The sequence below is a fragment of the Oncorhynchus tshawytscha genome, linkage group LG13 (genome assembly GCF_018296145.1).
Source record: "Oncorhynchus tshawytscha isolate Ot180627B linkage group LG13, Otsh_v2.0, whole genome shotgun sequence".
Lineage (NCBI taxonomy): Eukaryota > Metazoa > Chordata > Actinopteri > Salmoniformes > Salmonidae > Oncorhynchus > Oncorhynchus tshawytscha.
Genome location: NC_056441.1, coordinates 8,089,492 through 8,102,651, shown reverse-complemented (window position 1 = coordinate 8,102,651; position 13,160 = coordinate 8,089,492). Strand labels below are relative to the sequence as shown.

The following is a 13,160-nucleotide window of genomic DNA, read 5'->3' as shown; positions in this document are numbered from 1 at the left end:
TCCGCGCTCCATTCCTCGCTCCGTTCCGCTCAAAGCTCCATTCCTCGCTTCCCTCCCCTCCGCGCTCCCCTCCGCGCTCCCCTCCGCTCCTCGCTCTGTGCTCCCCTCCGCTCCTCGCTCCCCTCCGCTCCTCGCTCCCCTCCGCTCCTCGCTCCCCTCCGCGCTCCCCTCCGCTCCTCGCTCTGTGCTCCCCTCCGCTCCTCGCTCCCCTCCGCTCCTCGCTCCCCTCCGCTCCTCGCTCCACTATGCTCCTCCCTCGGTTCCGCTCCAATCCCCACTCCACTCCGCTTCCTTCAGACTGAGACAGGCTACATTTCAAATGGCACCCTGTTCCTTAAGCAGTGCATGGATCCCTGGTAAAACATATAGAGAATAGGTTGCCTGTATAGCTGATTCTATGCGTATTTGTGTATGTGTGTGTGTGACTAATTAGCTGTGCGGTCTGAATCCAACGGTCTGTTTTCTGTAAAGAAGCTGCTGCTTTTGCAACAGCTAATGGGAATCCTAATAGAATATCAGATACCTACGGCAAACAATAGACTTTAAGGCTAGTCAGGGGAGGCAGGTAGCCTAGTGGTTAGAGCGTTGGACTAGTAACCAGCAGGTAGCATAGTGGTTAGAGCGTTGGACTAGTAACCAGCAGGTAGCCTAGTGGTTAGAGCGTTGGACTAGTAACCAGCAGGTAGCCTAGTGGTTAGAGCGTTGGACTAGTAACCAGCAGGTAGCCTAGTGGTTAGAGCGTTGGGCTAGTAACCAGCAGGTAGCCTAGTGGTTAGAGCGTTGGACTAGTAACCAGCAGGTAGCCTAGTGGTTAGAGCGTTGGACTAGTAACCAGCAGGTAGCCTAGTGGTTAGAGCGTTGGACTAGTAACCAGCAGGTAGCCTAGTGGTTAGAGCGTTGGACTAGTAACCAACAGGTAGCCTAGTGGTTAGAGCGTTGGACTAGTAACCAGCAGGTAGCCTAGTGGTTAGAGCGTTGGACTAGTAACCAGCAGGTAGCCTAGTGGTTAGAGCGTTGGGCCAGTGACCAGCAGGTAGCCTAGTGGTTAGAGCATTGGACTAGTAACCAGCAGGTAGCCTAGTGGTTAGAGTGTTGGACTAGTAACCAGCAGGTAGCGTAGTGGTTAGAGCATTGGACTAGTAACCAACAGGTAGCCTAGTGGTTAGAGCGTTGGACTAGTAACCAGCAGGTAGCCTAGTGGTTAGAGCATTGGACTAGTAACCAGCAGGTAGCCTAGTGGTTAGAGCATTGGACTAGTAACCAGCAGGTAGCCTAGTGGTTAGAGCGTTGGACTAGTAACCAGCAGGTAGCCTAGTGGTTAGAGCATTGGACTAGTAACCAGCAGGTAGCCTAGTGGTTAGAGCGTTGGACTAGTAACCAGCAGGTAGCCTAGTGGTTAGAGCGTTGGACTAGTAACCAGCAGGTAGCCTAGTGGTTAGAGCGTTGGACTAGTAACCAGCAGGTAGTCTAGTGGTTAGAGCGTTGGGCCAGTAACCAGCAGGTAGCCTAGTGGTTAGAGCGTTGGACTAGTAACCAGCAGGTAGCCTAGTGGTTAGAGCGTTGGACTAGTAACCAGCAGGTAGCCTAGTGGTTAGAGCGTTGGACTAGTAACCAGCAGGTAGCCTAGTGGTTAGAGCGTTGGGCCAGTAACCAGCAGGTAGCCTAGTGGTTAGAGCGTTGGACTAGTAACCAGCAGGTAGCCTAGTGGTTAGAGCGTTGGACTAGTAACCAGCAGGTAGTCTAGTGGTTAGAGCGTTTGACTAGTAACCAGCAGGTAGCCTAGTGGTTAGAGCGTTGGGCCAGTAACCAGCAGGTAGCCTAGTGGTTAGAGCGTTGGACCAGTAACCAGCAGGTAGCCTAGTGGTTAGAGCGTTGGACTAGTAACCAGCAGGTAGTCTAGTGGTTAGAGCGTTGGACTAGTAACCAGCAGGTAGCCTAGTGGTTAGAGCGTTAACCAGCAGGTAGCCAGTAACCAGCAGGTAGCCTAGTGGTTAGAGCGTTGGACTAGTAACCAGCAGGTAGCCTAGTGGTTAGAGCGTTGGACCAGTAACCAGCAGGTAGCCTAGTGGTTAGAGCGTTGGACTAGTAACCAGCAGGTAGCCTAGTGGTTAGAGCGTTGGACTAGTAACCAGCAGGTAGCCTAGTGGTTGGTTAGTAACCAGCAGGTAGCCTAGTGGTTAGACCAGTAACCAGCAGGTAGCCTAGTGGTTAGAGCGTTGGACTAGTAACCAGCAGGTAGCCTAGTGGTTAGAGCGTTGGACCAGTAACCAGCAGGTAGCCTAGTGGTTAGAGCGTTGGGCCAGTAACCAGCAGGTAGCCTAGTGGTTAGAGCGTTGGACTAGTAACCAGCAGGTAGCCTAGTGGTTAGAGCGTTGGACTAGTAACCAGCAGGTAGCCTTGTGGTTAGAGCGTTGGACTAGTAACCAGGAGGTAGCCTAGTGGTTAGAGCGTTGGACTAGTAACCAGCAGGTAGCCTAGTGGTTAGAGCATTGGGCCAGTAACCAGCAGGTAGCCAAGTGGTTAGAGCGTTGGACCAGTAACCAGCAGGTAGCCTAGTGGTTAGAGCGTTGGACTTGTAACCAGCAGGTAGTCTAGTGGTTAGAGCGTTGGACTTGTAACCAGCAGGTAGCCTAGTGGTTAGAGCGTTGGACTTGTAACCAGCAGGTAGCCTAGTGGTTAGAGCGTTGGACTTGTAACCAGCAGGTAGCCTAGTGGTTAGAGCGTTGGACTTGTAACCAGCAGGTAGCCTAGTGGTTAGAGCGTTGGACTAGTAACCAGCAGGTAGCCTAGTGGTTAGAGCGTTGGACTTGTAACCAGCAGGTAGCCTAGTGGTTAGAGCGTTGGACTTGTAACCAGCAGGTAGCCTAGTGGTTAGAGCATTGGACTTGTAACCAGCAGGTAGCCTAGTGGTTAGAGCGTTGGACTAGTAACCAGCAGGTAGCCTAGTGGTTAGAGCGTTGGACTTGTAACCAGCAGGTAGCCTAGTGGTTAGAGCGTTGGACTTGTAACCGTTAGGTTGCAAGATTGAATCCCCGAGCTGACACGGTAAAAATTTGGCGTTCTGCTCCTGAACAAGGAAGTTAACCCACTGTTTCTAGGCCGTCATTGAAAATAAGAATTTGTTCTTAACTGACTTGCCTGGTTAAATAAAGGTAAAATAAAAAAATAAAAAAGTCTTTAATGGTAACTTAGTTATTAATTGTGTATTACAAAGTTATCTCCAAGACCTGCCTAAATATGAACATACATGTTATAATGAGTCTTGAGAAAATGTATCAAAACAAGAACAATAGCATTGTATTACTTATCACAACAAGAATAAAGATTATATATTTAAAAACAACGAGTTCAGTCAAAGGACTTAAAGGTTAATCATGTCAAATAAGAATCAAACAAGAAACTATCAAACAAGAATATAATGAATTGATTCAAATAATTTTCCTAATTCTGAAGTAAATCTCTCTTTTTTTAATGTAAATGTCATGTTAAAGAAGGGTCCAGACACTTTTGGGGGGGGTTTTGACTTGGAGAAACTTACCTCAGCCGCGAGTCACTTCCTCATTGCGCAGTATCATGTCATTTTGTTGTGACGTTTCCGTGTGTCCGTGTACTATAGGGACACGCTCAGCCGTGCACAGCTGCATCATGGGAAAAACTGTTGTCTGAACCAAAAAAGGATTAGAACGTTGTCGATAATATAATGACAAACACTTAATGTGTATTTATGTGTATTAATGTGTATTTATGTATATTAATGTGAATTCACGTGTATTTACGTGTATTAATGTGTATTTATGTATATTAATGTGAATTAGTGTATTTATGTGTATTAATGTGTATTTATGTGTATTAATGTGTATTTGTGTATTAATGTGTATTTATGTATATTAATGTGAATTCATGTGTATTTATGTGTATTAATGTGTATTTATGTATATTAATGTGAATTAATGTGTATTAATGTGTATTTATGTGTATTAATGTGAATTAATGTGTATTTGTTCATGTTTTTTTGCGTGTCCCCTGATACTGCACAACGGGTAAAGTATCGCAGCTGGGATAAGTTTCTCACTAACAAGCCACATTACAAAAAAAAATGTCTGGACCCTTCTCTAACATGCTGTTCACATAAAAAAAAAATGTAGTTTACCTTCGGAAACAGGAACATTCTCCTTTAAACGTGGATCAAGCAGGCTAATCTTATCAAACGGAATTATAAAAGGAATTGATTCAATCAAACATCAAAAGGCACCTAGGACATTGGAGCTCATCAGGATCTGAGTGACAGTGCAGGGTGCCCAGACTGGCTATGGATATATGGTAGCTGCCAAGGCTGGCTATGGGTATATGGTAGCTGCCCAGGCTGGCTATGGGTATATGGTAGCTGCCAAGGCTGGTTATATGGTAGCTGCCCAGGCTGGCTATGGGTACGAGGTGGCTGTCCAGGGGGTTGTGGCCTCACTTCTCCTTTGACCAGAGGTCCATTCTGGTAGTTGACCAGGAAGCATGCAACCGAGTACAGTTGGTTGATGCTACCTGTGATGAAGGTGAGGGTGGGCGGTGTCGAAGAGTTCATTCTCCTTCACCTTCCTGATACACATACACAATTGATACACAATCGGGCGACTGACTGGGTCTAACACACATCTAAGGCTGGCGTCTGGTGTCCTCTTCGAGAGGATAGCTGGTCGGTGAACCTGAACCTTACAAGGCAGGTTGTCGTCCACAAGAAACCTTGTCCACCATGATGGCCCATCTTCTGTGTAGGAAGAAGCACAATTCCGGACTGCTTCAGTAGCTCTTTGTCGCTGATCGAAACAGCAGACAGAGAAGATACAAATGTGATGGCACCATGTAGCGCCATGTGGAGCCATGTAGCACCATGTGGCACCACGTGGCACAATGTAGCACAATGTAGCACCATGTGGCACCATGTAGCACCATGTAGCACCATGTAGCAACCATGTCGCAACCATGTGGCACCATGTGGCACCATGGAGCACCATGTGGCACCATGTAGCACCATGTAGTACATTGTAGCACCATGTGGCACCATGTAGCAACCATGTGGCACCACGTGGAACCACGTAGCACATTGTGGCACCATGTAGCACCATGTGGCACCATGTGGCACCATGTAGCACCATGTAGCACATTGTAGTACCATGTGGCACCATGTGGCACCATGTGGCACCAAGTAGCACCAAGAAGCAGAGATGATGGTGTCTGGCATGCAACTCTGTGCAGTCGATGACCAACTTTGGTGACGGGATAACCCTCCTTGAACTCCTCTGGTAAGTGAGCCTTCACATCTTCCTCTGACATCCAGAGACACATGACACCAAGCAAAGCATAGTGGAAGTTGGCCCATCTGATGACCATCTGACTCACAGTAGAATGGCTGATGTTAATCGTGTGAGCCAAATCCTTTGGCTTCAAACCCACAGAGAGGTGGGTCATGAAGAGGAAGAATGAATCTATGGGCTGCGGGACTGTCTGTTGAAGACAGTGAAAAAAATACGTAAAAATGAACATCCAATACTACAACAAAGAAAGTTTAGCCCTTAGAGAACTGGTATTCAAAGTTGGGGTCGCACAAACATAGATCATTTGATAAGAGAGATGAACATGTAGTGACTTGAAGGTTATTTGTTGATGGTATAAAACATTTTTTTATTTTTTTTAAAGCTCTGACGAAGGCCGTGAGGCCGATACGTAAGCCTATTAAAGATCTGTGATGTTATCTTGAGCAGTGTGCGGTTTCCTTTTTCCTTCATCTTGATCTAAATGTCAAAATGTAATGAATTGAAGGTTATTTGTTGACGTAAATATCAAAATGTAATGAATTGAAGGTTATTTGTTGATCTAAACTTCCAAATGTAATGAATGTGTCACATCTATACCCGGCCCCCCTCTCCGGCTCTAGACCGCGCCGGTTTACCCGCTGCCCCTCTCCGGCTCTCGACGGCTCCGGTTTACCCGCTCCCCCTCTCCGGCTCTCAACGGCGCCGGTTTACCCCCTCCCCTCTCGACAGCACCGGTTTACCCGCTCCCCCTCTGGACAGTGCCGGTTTACCCGCTCCCCCTCTCCGGCTCTCGACAGCTCCGGTTTACCCGCTCCCCCTCTCCGGCTCTCGACGGCGCCGGTTAACCCGCTCCCCCTCTCCGGCTCTCGACAGCTCCGGTTTACCCGCTGCCCCTCTCCGGCTCTCGACAGCTCCGGTTTACCCGCTGCCCCTCTCCGGCTCTCGACAGCTCCGGTTTACCCGCTGCCCCTCTCCGGCTCTCGACAGCGCCGGTTTACCCGCTCCCCCTCTCCGGCTCTCGACAGCTCCGGTTTACCCGCTCCCCCTCTCCGGCTCTCAACATCACCGGTTTACTAATCACTGGTCCTGACTACCATCATTACGCGCCTCATTATGAGACTTCATTGATTACCTTCCCTATATCTGTCACTCCCGTAGGTTCATTCCCAAGGCAGTATTGATTATGTGTTTCATGTCAAGATGCTACTCCTGTTTTGTATCGTTCCGTGTTCGTTGTCTTATTAAACTCACCACCTGCTTTTCGACTCCCAGCATCTTCGTTACAGAATGGAAGGTTATTTGCTGATGTAAACATCAAAATGTAATGATTTGAAGGTTATTGGTTCAATTCCAGGCCGTATCACAACCGGCCATGATTGGGAGTCTCAAAGGGCGTTGCACAATTGGCCCAGCGTCGTTAGCGTCGTTAGGGTTTAGCCGGGGTAGGCCATCATTGTAAATAAGAATTTGATCTTGCCTAGTTAAATAAATGTAAACATCAAGATGTAAGGAATTGAAGGTTATTTGTTGATGTAAACATCAACATTATAAGGTTGTGTCGTCAGATTTGGGGAGGAGAGGGGTCACCAGAAATGCTGCCCCCCCCCAAAAAAAAAAAGTTTGACCACTGCCTTTAAAGGAAGAGAAACCATGCCTCAATAACTATTCAGTAAAACCATTGACAGTATTATCTCTCCTTCAACCAGGAGTTATCATAATTGTTCCAGTTGGAATGCAAGATGGAACCAGGCTTGTGACAGTGACATGGCTGTGTTGTACAGATCAGAAGGGCTCTGTAACATTAGAATGACTGATGCTGCTGCTTTGGTGCTGTTTGATTTTTTAAAATTAGTTAGTTAAACATTTAATTAAGAAAGATTGTATTTACATTCGCGTTGCTTTGGAATGTGGCCTCCTTGTTCTTATTTGTCACTGCTCTTTCTTTCATTACGATAATCATCTTGTGTCTTGTCACGTTCGATGAGCTTCCAGAAGGCCGTGAGGTGGGCCTGGGTTCCAGAAGGCCGTGAGGTGGGCCTGGGTTCCAGAAGGCCGTGAGGTGGGCCTGGGTTCCAGAAGGCCGTGATGTGGGCATGGGTTCCAGAAGGCCGTGAGGTGGGCCTGGGTGGGCCGTGAGGTGGGTTCCAGAAGGCCGTGAGGTGGGCCTGGGTTCCAGTTCCAGAAGGCCGTGAGGTGGGCCTGGGTTCCAGAAGAGGTGGGCCTGGGTTCCAGAAGGCCGTGAGGTGGGCCTGGGTTTCAGAAGGCCGTGAGGTGGGCCTGGGTTCCAGAAGGCTGTGAGGTGGGCGTGAATTGAAAACCTACGGAAAAGTTGGAACACGTTAAAATGAATAATAAAAAGAATCGAAATTACTTAATATTGTGTCATTGCTATATATTATGCCATGAAGTTTATATTATGTGATGAATATTAGGCCATGAAGTGGATATTACACCATAAATTCACATACCGACCCAACAGATCCACAGATGATGCACTCCACACTGCCCTTTTCCACCTGGACAAAAGGAACACCTATGTGAGAATGCTGTTCATTAACTACAGCTCAGCGTTCAACACCATAGTGCCCACCAAGCTCATCACTAAGCTGAGGACCCTGGGACTAAACACCTCCCTCCGCAACTGGATCCTGGACTTCCTGATGGGCCGCCCCCAGGTGGTAAGGGTAGGCAATAACACTTCTGCCACGCTGATCCTCAACTCTGGGGCCCCTCAGGGGTGTGTACTTATTCCCCTCCTGTACTCCCTGTTCACCCACAAATGCGTGGCCAAATATGACTACAACACCATCATCAAGTTTGCTGACGACACAACAGTTGCAGGCCTGATCACTGACAACGATGAAACGGCCTAAAGGGACAACTGGCAGTGTGGTGTCAGAACAACAACCGCTCTCTCAATTTGAGCAAGACAATGGAGTTAATCGTGGGCTACAGGAAAAGGTGGGCTGAACAGGCCCCCATTAACATCAACGGGGCAGTAGTGGAGCGGGTCGAGAGTTTCAAGTTCCTTAGTGTCCACATCACCAATTAACTATAATGGTCCAAACACACCAAGACAGTCGTAAAGAGGGCACTACAACACATTTTCCCCCTCAGGAGACTGCAAAGATTTGGCATGTGTCTCCAGATCCTCAAAAGGTTCTACAGCTGCACCATCGAGAGTATCCTGACCGGTTGCATCACTGCCTGGTATGGCAACTGCTCGGCATCTGACCGTAAAGCCCTACAGAGGGTAGGGCTTACAGCCCAGTACATCACTGGGGCCAAACTTCCTCCCATCCAGGAGCTATATAATAGGTGATGTCAGAGGAAAGCCCATAAAATTGTCAGAGACGCCAGTCAGCCAAGTCATACTGTTTTCTCTGCTACCTCACAGCAAGCGGTACCGGAGTGCCAAGTCTGGGTCCAAAAGGCTCCTTATCCTTTAACAGCTTCTGTCCCCCAAGTCATAAGACTGCTGAACAATTAATCAAATGGCCACCCGGACTATTCACAGTGACCCCCACCCCCCTCCATTTGTTTTGTACACTGCTGCTACTCGCTGTTTATTATCTATGCATAGTCACTTCGCCCCTACCTACAGTACAAATGACCTCAACTAACCTGTACCCACGCACACTGACTCCGTATATAGCCTCGTTATTGTTATGTCATTGTGTTAAAAAAAAAAAAATTTTACTTTCAATTATTTGGTAAATATTTTCTTAACTTTTCTTGAACTGCACGGTTGGTTAAGGGGCTTGTAAGTAAGCATTTCACAGTAAGGTCTACACTTGTTGTATTCGGTTGTATTCGGCCCATGTTAATTTGATATTGCAACCAGTTTACCATCCTTCTGAATGACTCCTAACTTCTACTGTGGCATAACAGAGTGATGGAGGGAGAGAAATATCTGTCTTTCTCTGTTTATCTCTATTTATTTTCCCTTTTGTACTTCAGCTATTTGCACATTGTTACAACACCGTACATATCCATAATACAACATGTAAAATGTCTCTATTCTTTTGAAACTTGTGTTAGTTTTAACTTTTGTTTATCGTCTATTTCACTTGCTTTGGCAATGTAAAGATATGTTTCCCATGCCAATAAATCCCTTTGAATTGAAATTGAATTGAATTGAGAGAGCGAGAGAGAGAGCGAGAGAGAGAGAATGTTGGGACTACACAGAGAGAGATACAAGCAAGTGTGAAAGATCGAAAGAGCAAGGGAGAGAGATGGACAGATGGGAGAAAAACAAGTCTACGGCAAGGCCCGAGTGTGTCGTATGTCGGAGCCGTTCCAACGGAAGAGGACAACCAGAGATCCCTGCGCCCGATGCTGGTCGAAGGCTCCATCAAGTCCTCCGCTTGGAAATGACGGTTGCAGACCGTGCGTGTGATTTGTCACTGTGAACTTGTCATGTATAATACTTATTATCCACCAGTTCTGTGCTTCCTCTAAGGTTGGAAAAGTGTGGAAGCTCAACACGGAGTTGAACTTCGTGGATACCTCACATTTTGAGGTGCTAACTTCCTGTTGCTGAAATATCAACGTTTTGCACTTCCCCGAAATCATAGGATTTTATTTTATTTAATATAGAAAACAAAATAAATAAATAAAACATTTATTAGGAAAAGTATGGTGTTTTTGTTTCATGGTGACTTGATGATATCACTAGCTAGCTCCTGTTCACGTTGTGGTTTGTTTCCCTCTAGATTTTTTTGCAGAAGTACGTTGGCTTGACGTCATCATTCTACCCTATATTATATATACTATACTATATTAACTCAGACTAACTTTTGATTCTATCCTAGATGTACATGTAGGCTACTTACTCGTCAGTTTTGACAATATGGGCACATTACACAGTTCTAGCATTGTCAATTATGACTATTGTCTCGCCTCCTAATCTAGCTCTTCATCCGTAATAATGTCATCATGTAGGCCAGTGGTCACCAACTGGTCAATCGTGATAGTCTAAGAATGCCTTGGAGATCGACGAGTCTATCACCAAACATTTCTGTAAAAGAACAACGATATAGCCTTGCGTTCCAATTATTATTATTTTTGGGGGTTTGCTCTGTTGGAGGTAGGTGCACTTGATTCAACAGCCCTAGTGCCAGGAAGGCAAAGTGTTCCCATTTTCAACCATATAATGTGTCAGACGGTAGAAGGCCGCCTACCTGGCAGGCCCAGAGAGCAAATCAAGTGCACCTATAGGTCTACCCCTGGCCAATCAGATAGCTCAGTTCACCGTGTCTGTACCATTTCATAGACTGTAAGGATAAACCATTAACGCACAGCAAAGTTGATGAGTGTGAGAGTTCAAAATGTTTACAACCAGAGAGAGACACTCTGGTGGGACTATAGCCTACTAACCATGACTAGAGAGAGACTCTGGTGGGCCTATAGCCTACTAACCATGACTAGAGAGAGACTCTGGTGGGCCTATAGCCTACTAATCATTACTAGAGAGACTCTGTTGGGCCTATAGCCTACTAACCATGACTAGAGAGAGACTCTGGTTGGCCTATAGCCTACTAACCATGACTAGAGAGACTCTGTTGGGCCTATAGCCTACTAACCATGACTAGAGAGAGACTCTGGTGGGCCTATAGCCTACTAACCATGACTAGAGAGAGACTCTGGTTGGCCTATAGCCTACTAACCATGACTAGAGAGAGACTCTGGTGGGCCTATAGCCTACTAACCATGACTAGAGAGAGACTCTGGTGGGCCTATAGCCTACTAACCATGACTAGAGAGAGACTCTGGTTGGCCTATAGCCTACTAACCATGACTAGAGAGAGACTCTGGTGGGCCTATAGCCTACTAACCATGACTAGAGAGAGACTCTGGTTGGCCTATAGCCTACTAACCATGACTAGAGAGAGACTCTGGTGGGCCTATAGCCTACTAAGCATGACTAGAGAGAGACTCTGGTTGGCCTATAGCCTACTAACCATGACTAGAGAGAGACTCTGGTGGGCCTATAGCCTACTAACCATGACTAGAGAGAGACTCTGGTTGGCCTATAGCCTACTAACCATGACTAGAGAGAGACTCTGGTGGGCCTATAGCCTACTAACCATGACTAGAGAGAGACTCTGGTTGGCCTATAGCCTACTAACCATGACTAGAGAGAGACTCTGGTGGGCCTATAGCCTACTAACCATGACTAGAGAGAGACTCTGGTTGGCCTATAGCCTACTAACCATGACTAGAGAGAGACTCTGGTGGGCCTATAGCCTACTAACCATGACTAGAGAGAGACTCTGGTTGGCCTATAGCCTACTAACCATGACTAGAGAGAGACTCTGGTGGGCCTATAGCCTACTAACCATGACTAGAGAGAGACTCTGGTGGGCCTATAGCCTACTAACCATGACTAGAGAGAGACTCTGGTTGGCCTATAGCCTACTAACCATGACTAGAGAGAGACTCTGGTTGGCCTATAGCCTACTAACCATGACTAGAGAGAGACTCTGGTTGGCCTATAGCCTACTAACCATGACTAGAGAGACTCTGTTGGGCCTATAGCCTACTAACCATGACTAGAGAGAGACTCTGGTTGGCCTATAGCCTACTAACCATGACTAGAGAGAGACTCTGGTTGGCCTATAGCCTACTAACCATGACTAGAGAGAGAATGCTGATAATGTTGGGCCTATAGCCTACTAACCATGACTAGAGAGAGACTCGAACGCACAGCAAAGTGATAATGTATTGGGCCTATAGCCTACTAACCATGACTAGAGAGAGACTCTGGTTGGCCTATAGCCTACTAACCATGACTAGAGAGAGACTCTGGTTGGCCTATAGCCTACTAACCATGACTAGAGAGAGACTCTGGTTGGCCTATAGCCTACTAACCATGACTAGAGAGAGACTCTGGTTGGCCTATAGCCTACTAACCATGACTAGAGAGAGACTCTGGTTGGCCTATAGCCTACTAACCATGACTAGAGAGAGACTCTGGTTGGCCTATAGCCTACTAACCATGACTAGAGAGAGACTCTGGTTGGCCTATAGCCTACTAACCATGACTAGAGAGAGACTCTGGTGGGCCTATAGCCTACTAACCATGACTAGAGAGAGACTCTGGTTGGCCTATAGCCTACTAACCATGACTAGAGAGAGACTCTGGTTGGCCTATAGCCTACTAACCATGACTAGAGAGAGACTCTGGTTGGCCTATAGCCTACTAACCATGACTAGAGAGAGACTCTGGTGGGCCTATAGCCTACTAACCATGACTAGAGAGAGACTCTGGTTGGCCTATAGCCTACTAACCATGACTAGAGAGAGACTCGAATGCAGCAAAGTGATAATGTATTGGGCCTATATTCTACTAACCATGACTAGAGAGAGACTCTGGTTGGCCTATAGCCTACTAACCATGACTAGAGAGAGACTCTGGTTGGCCTATAGCCTACTAACCATGACTAGAGAGAGACTCTGGTTGGCCTATAGCCTACTAACCATGACTAGAGAGAGACTCTGGTGGGCCTATAGCCTACTAACCATGACTAGAGAGAGACTCTGGTGGGCCTATAGCCTACTAACCATGACTAGAGAGAGACTCTGGTGGGCCTATAGCCTACTAACCATGACTAGAGAGAGACTCTGGTGGGCCTATAGCCTACTAACCATGACTAGAGAGAGACTCTGGTGGGCCTATAGCCTACTAACCATGACTAGAGAGAGACTCTGGTTGGCCTATAGCCTACTAACCATGACTAGAGAGAGACTCGAATGCAGCAAAGTGATAATGTATTGGCCCTATAGCCTACTAACCATGACTAGAGAGAGACTCGAATGCAGCAAAGTGATAATGTATTGGGCCTATAGCCT

General features: G+C 46.9%; 1 protein-coding gene across 2 annotated transcripts; it reads right to left on the bottom strand.

The window, feature by feature from the left end:
* Positions 1–212: 212 nt before the first annotated feature.
* LOC112264305 lies at positions 213–7,427 on the bottom strand. 2 transcript variants are annotated; one of them, XR_002955622.2, is made up of 2 exons: positions 7,195–7,427; positions 213–353 (listed from the first exon to the last, which is right to left on the bottom strand). XR_002955622.2 is itself a non-coding variant. In XM_042294992.1 (2 exons), exons 1-2 carry the CDS (start codon positions 7,399–7,401, stop codon positions 4,792–4,794), a joined length of 912 nt encoding a protein of 303 aa, XP_042150926.1. In that variant the 5' UTR covers positions 7,402–7,427; the 3' UTR covers positions 3,987–4,791. The 2 variants fall into 2 exon arrangements, 1 of the variants encoding a protein (XP_042150926.1); XM_042294992.1 differs by lacking the exon at positions 213–353 and adding an exon at positions 3,987–5,496.
* Positions 7,428–13,160: the final 5,733 nt, after the last annotated feature.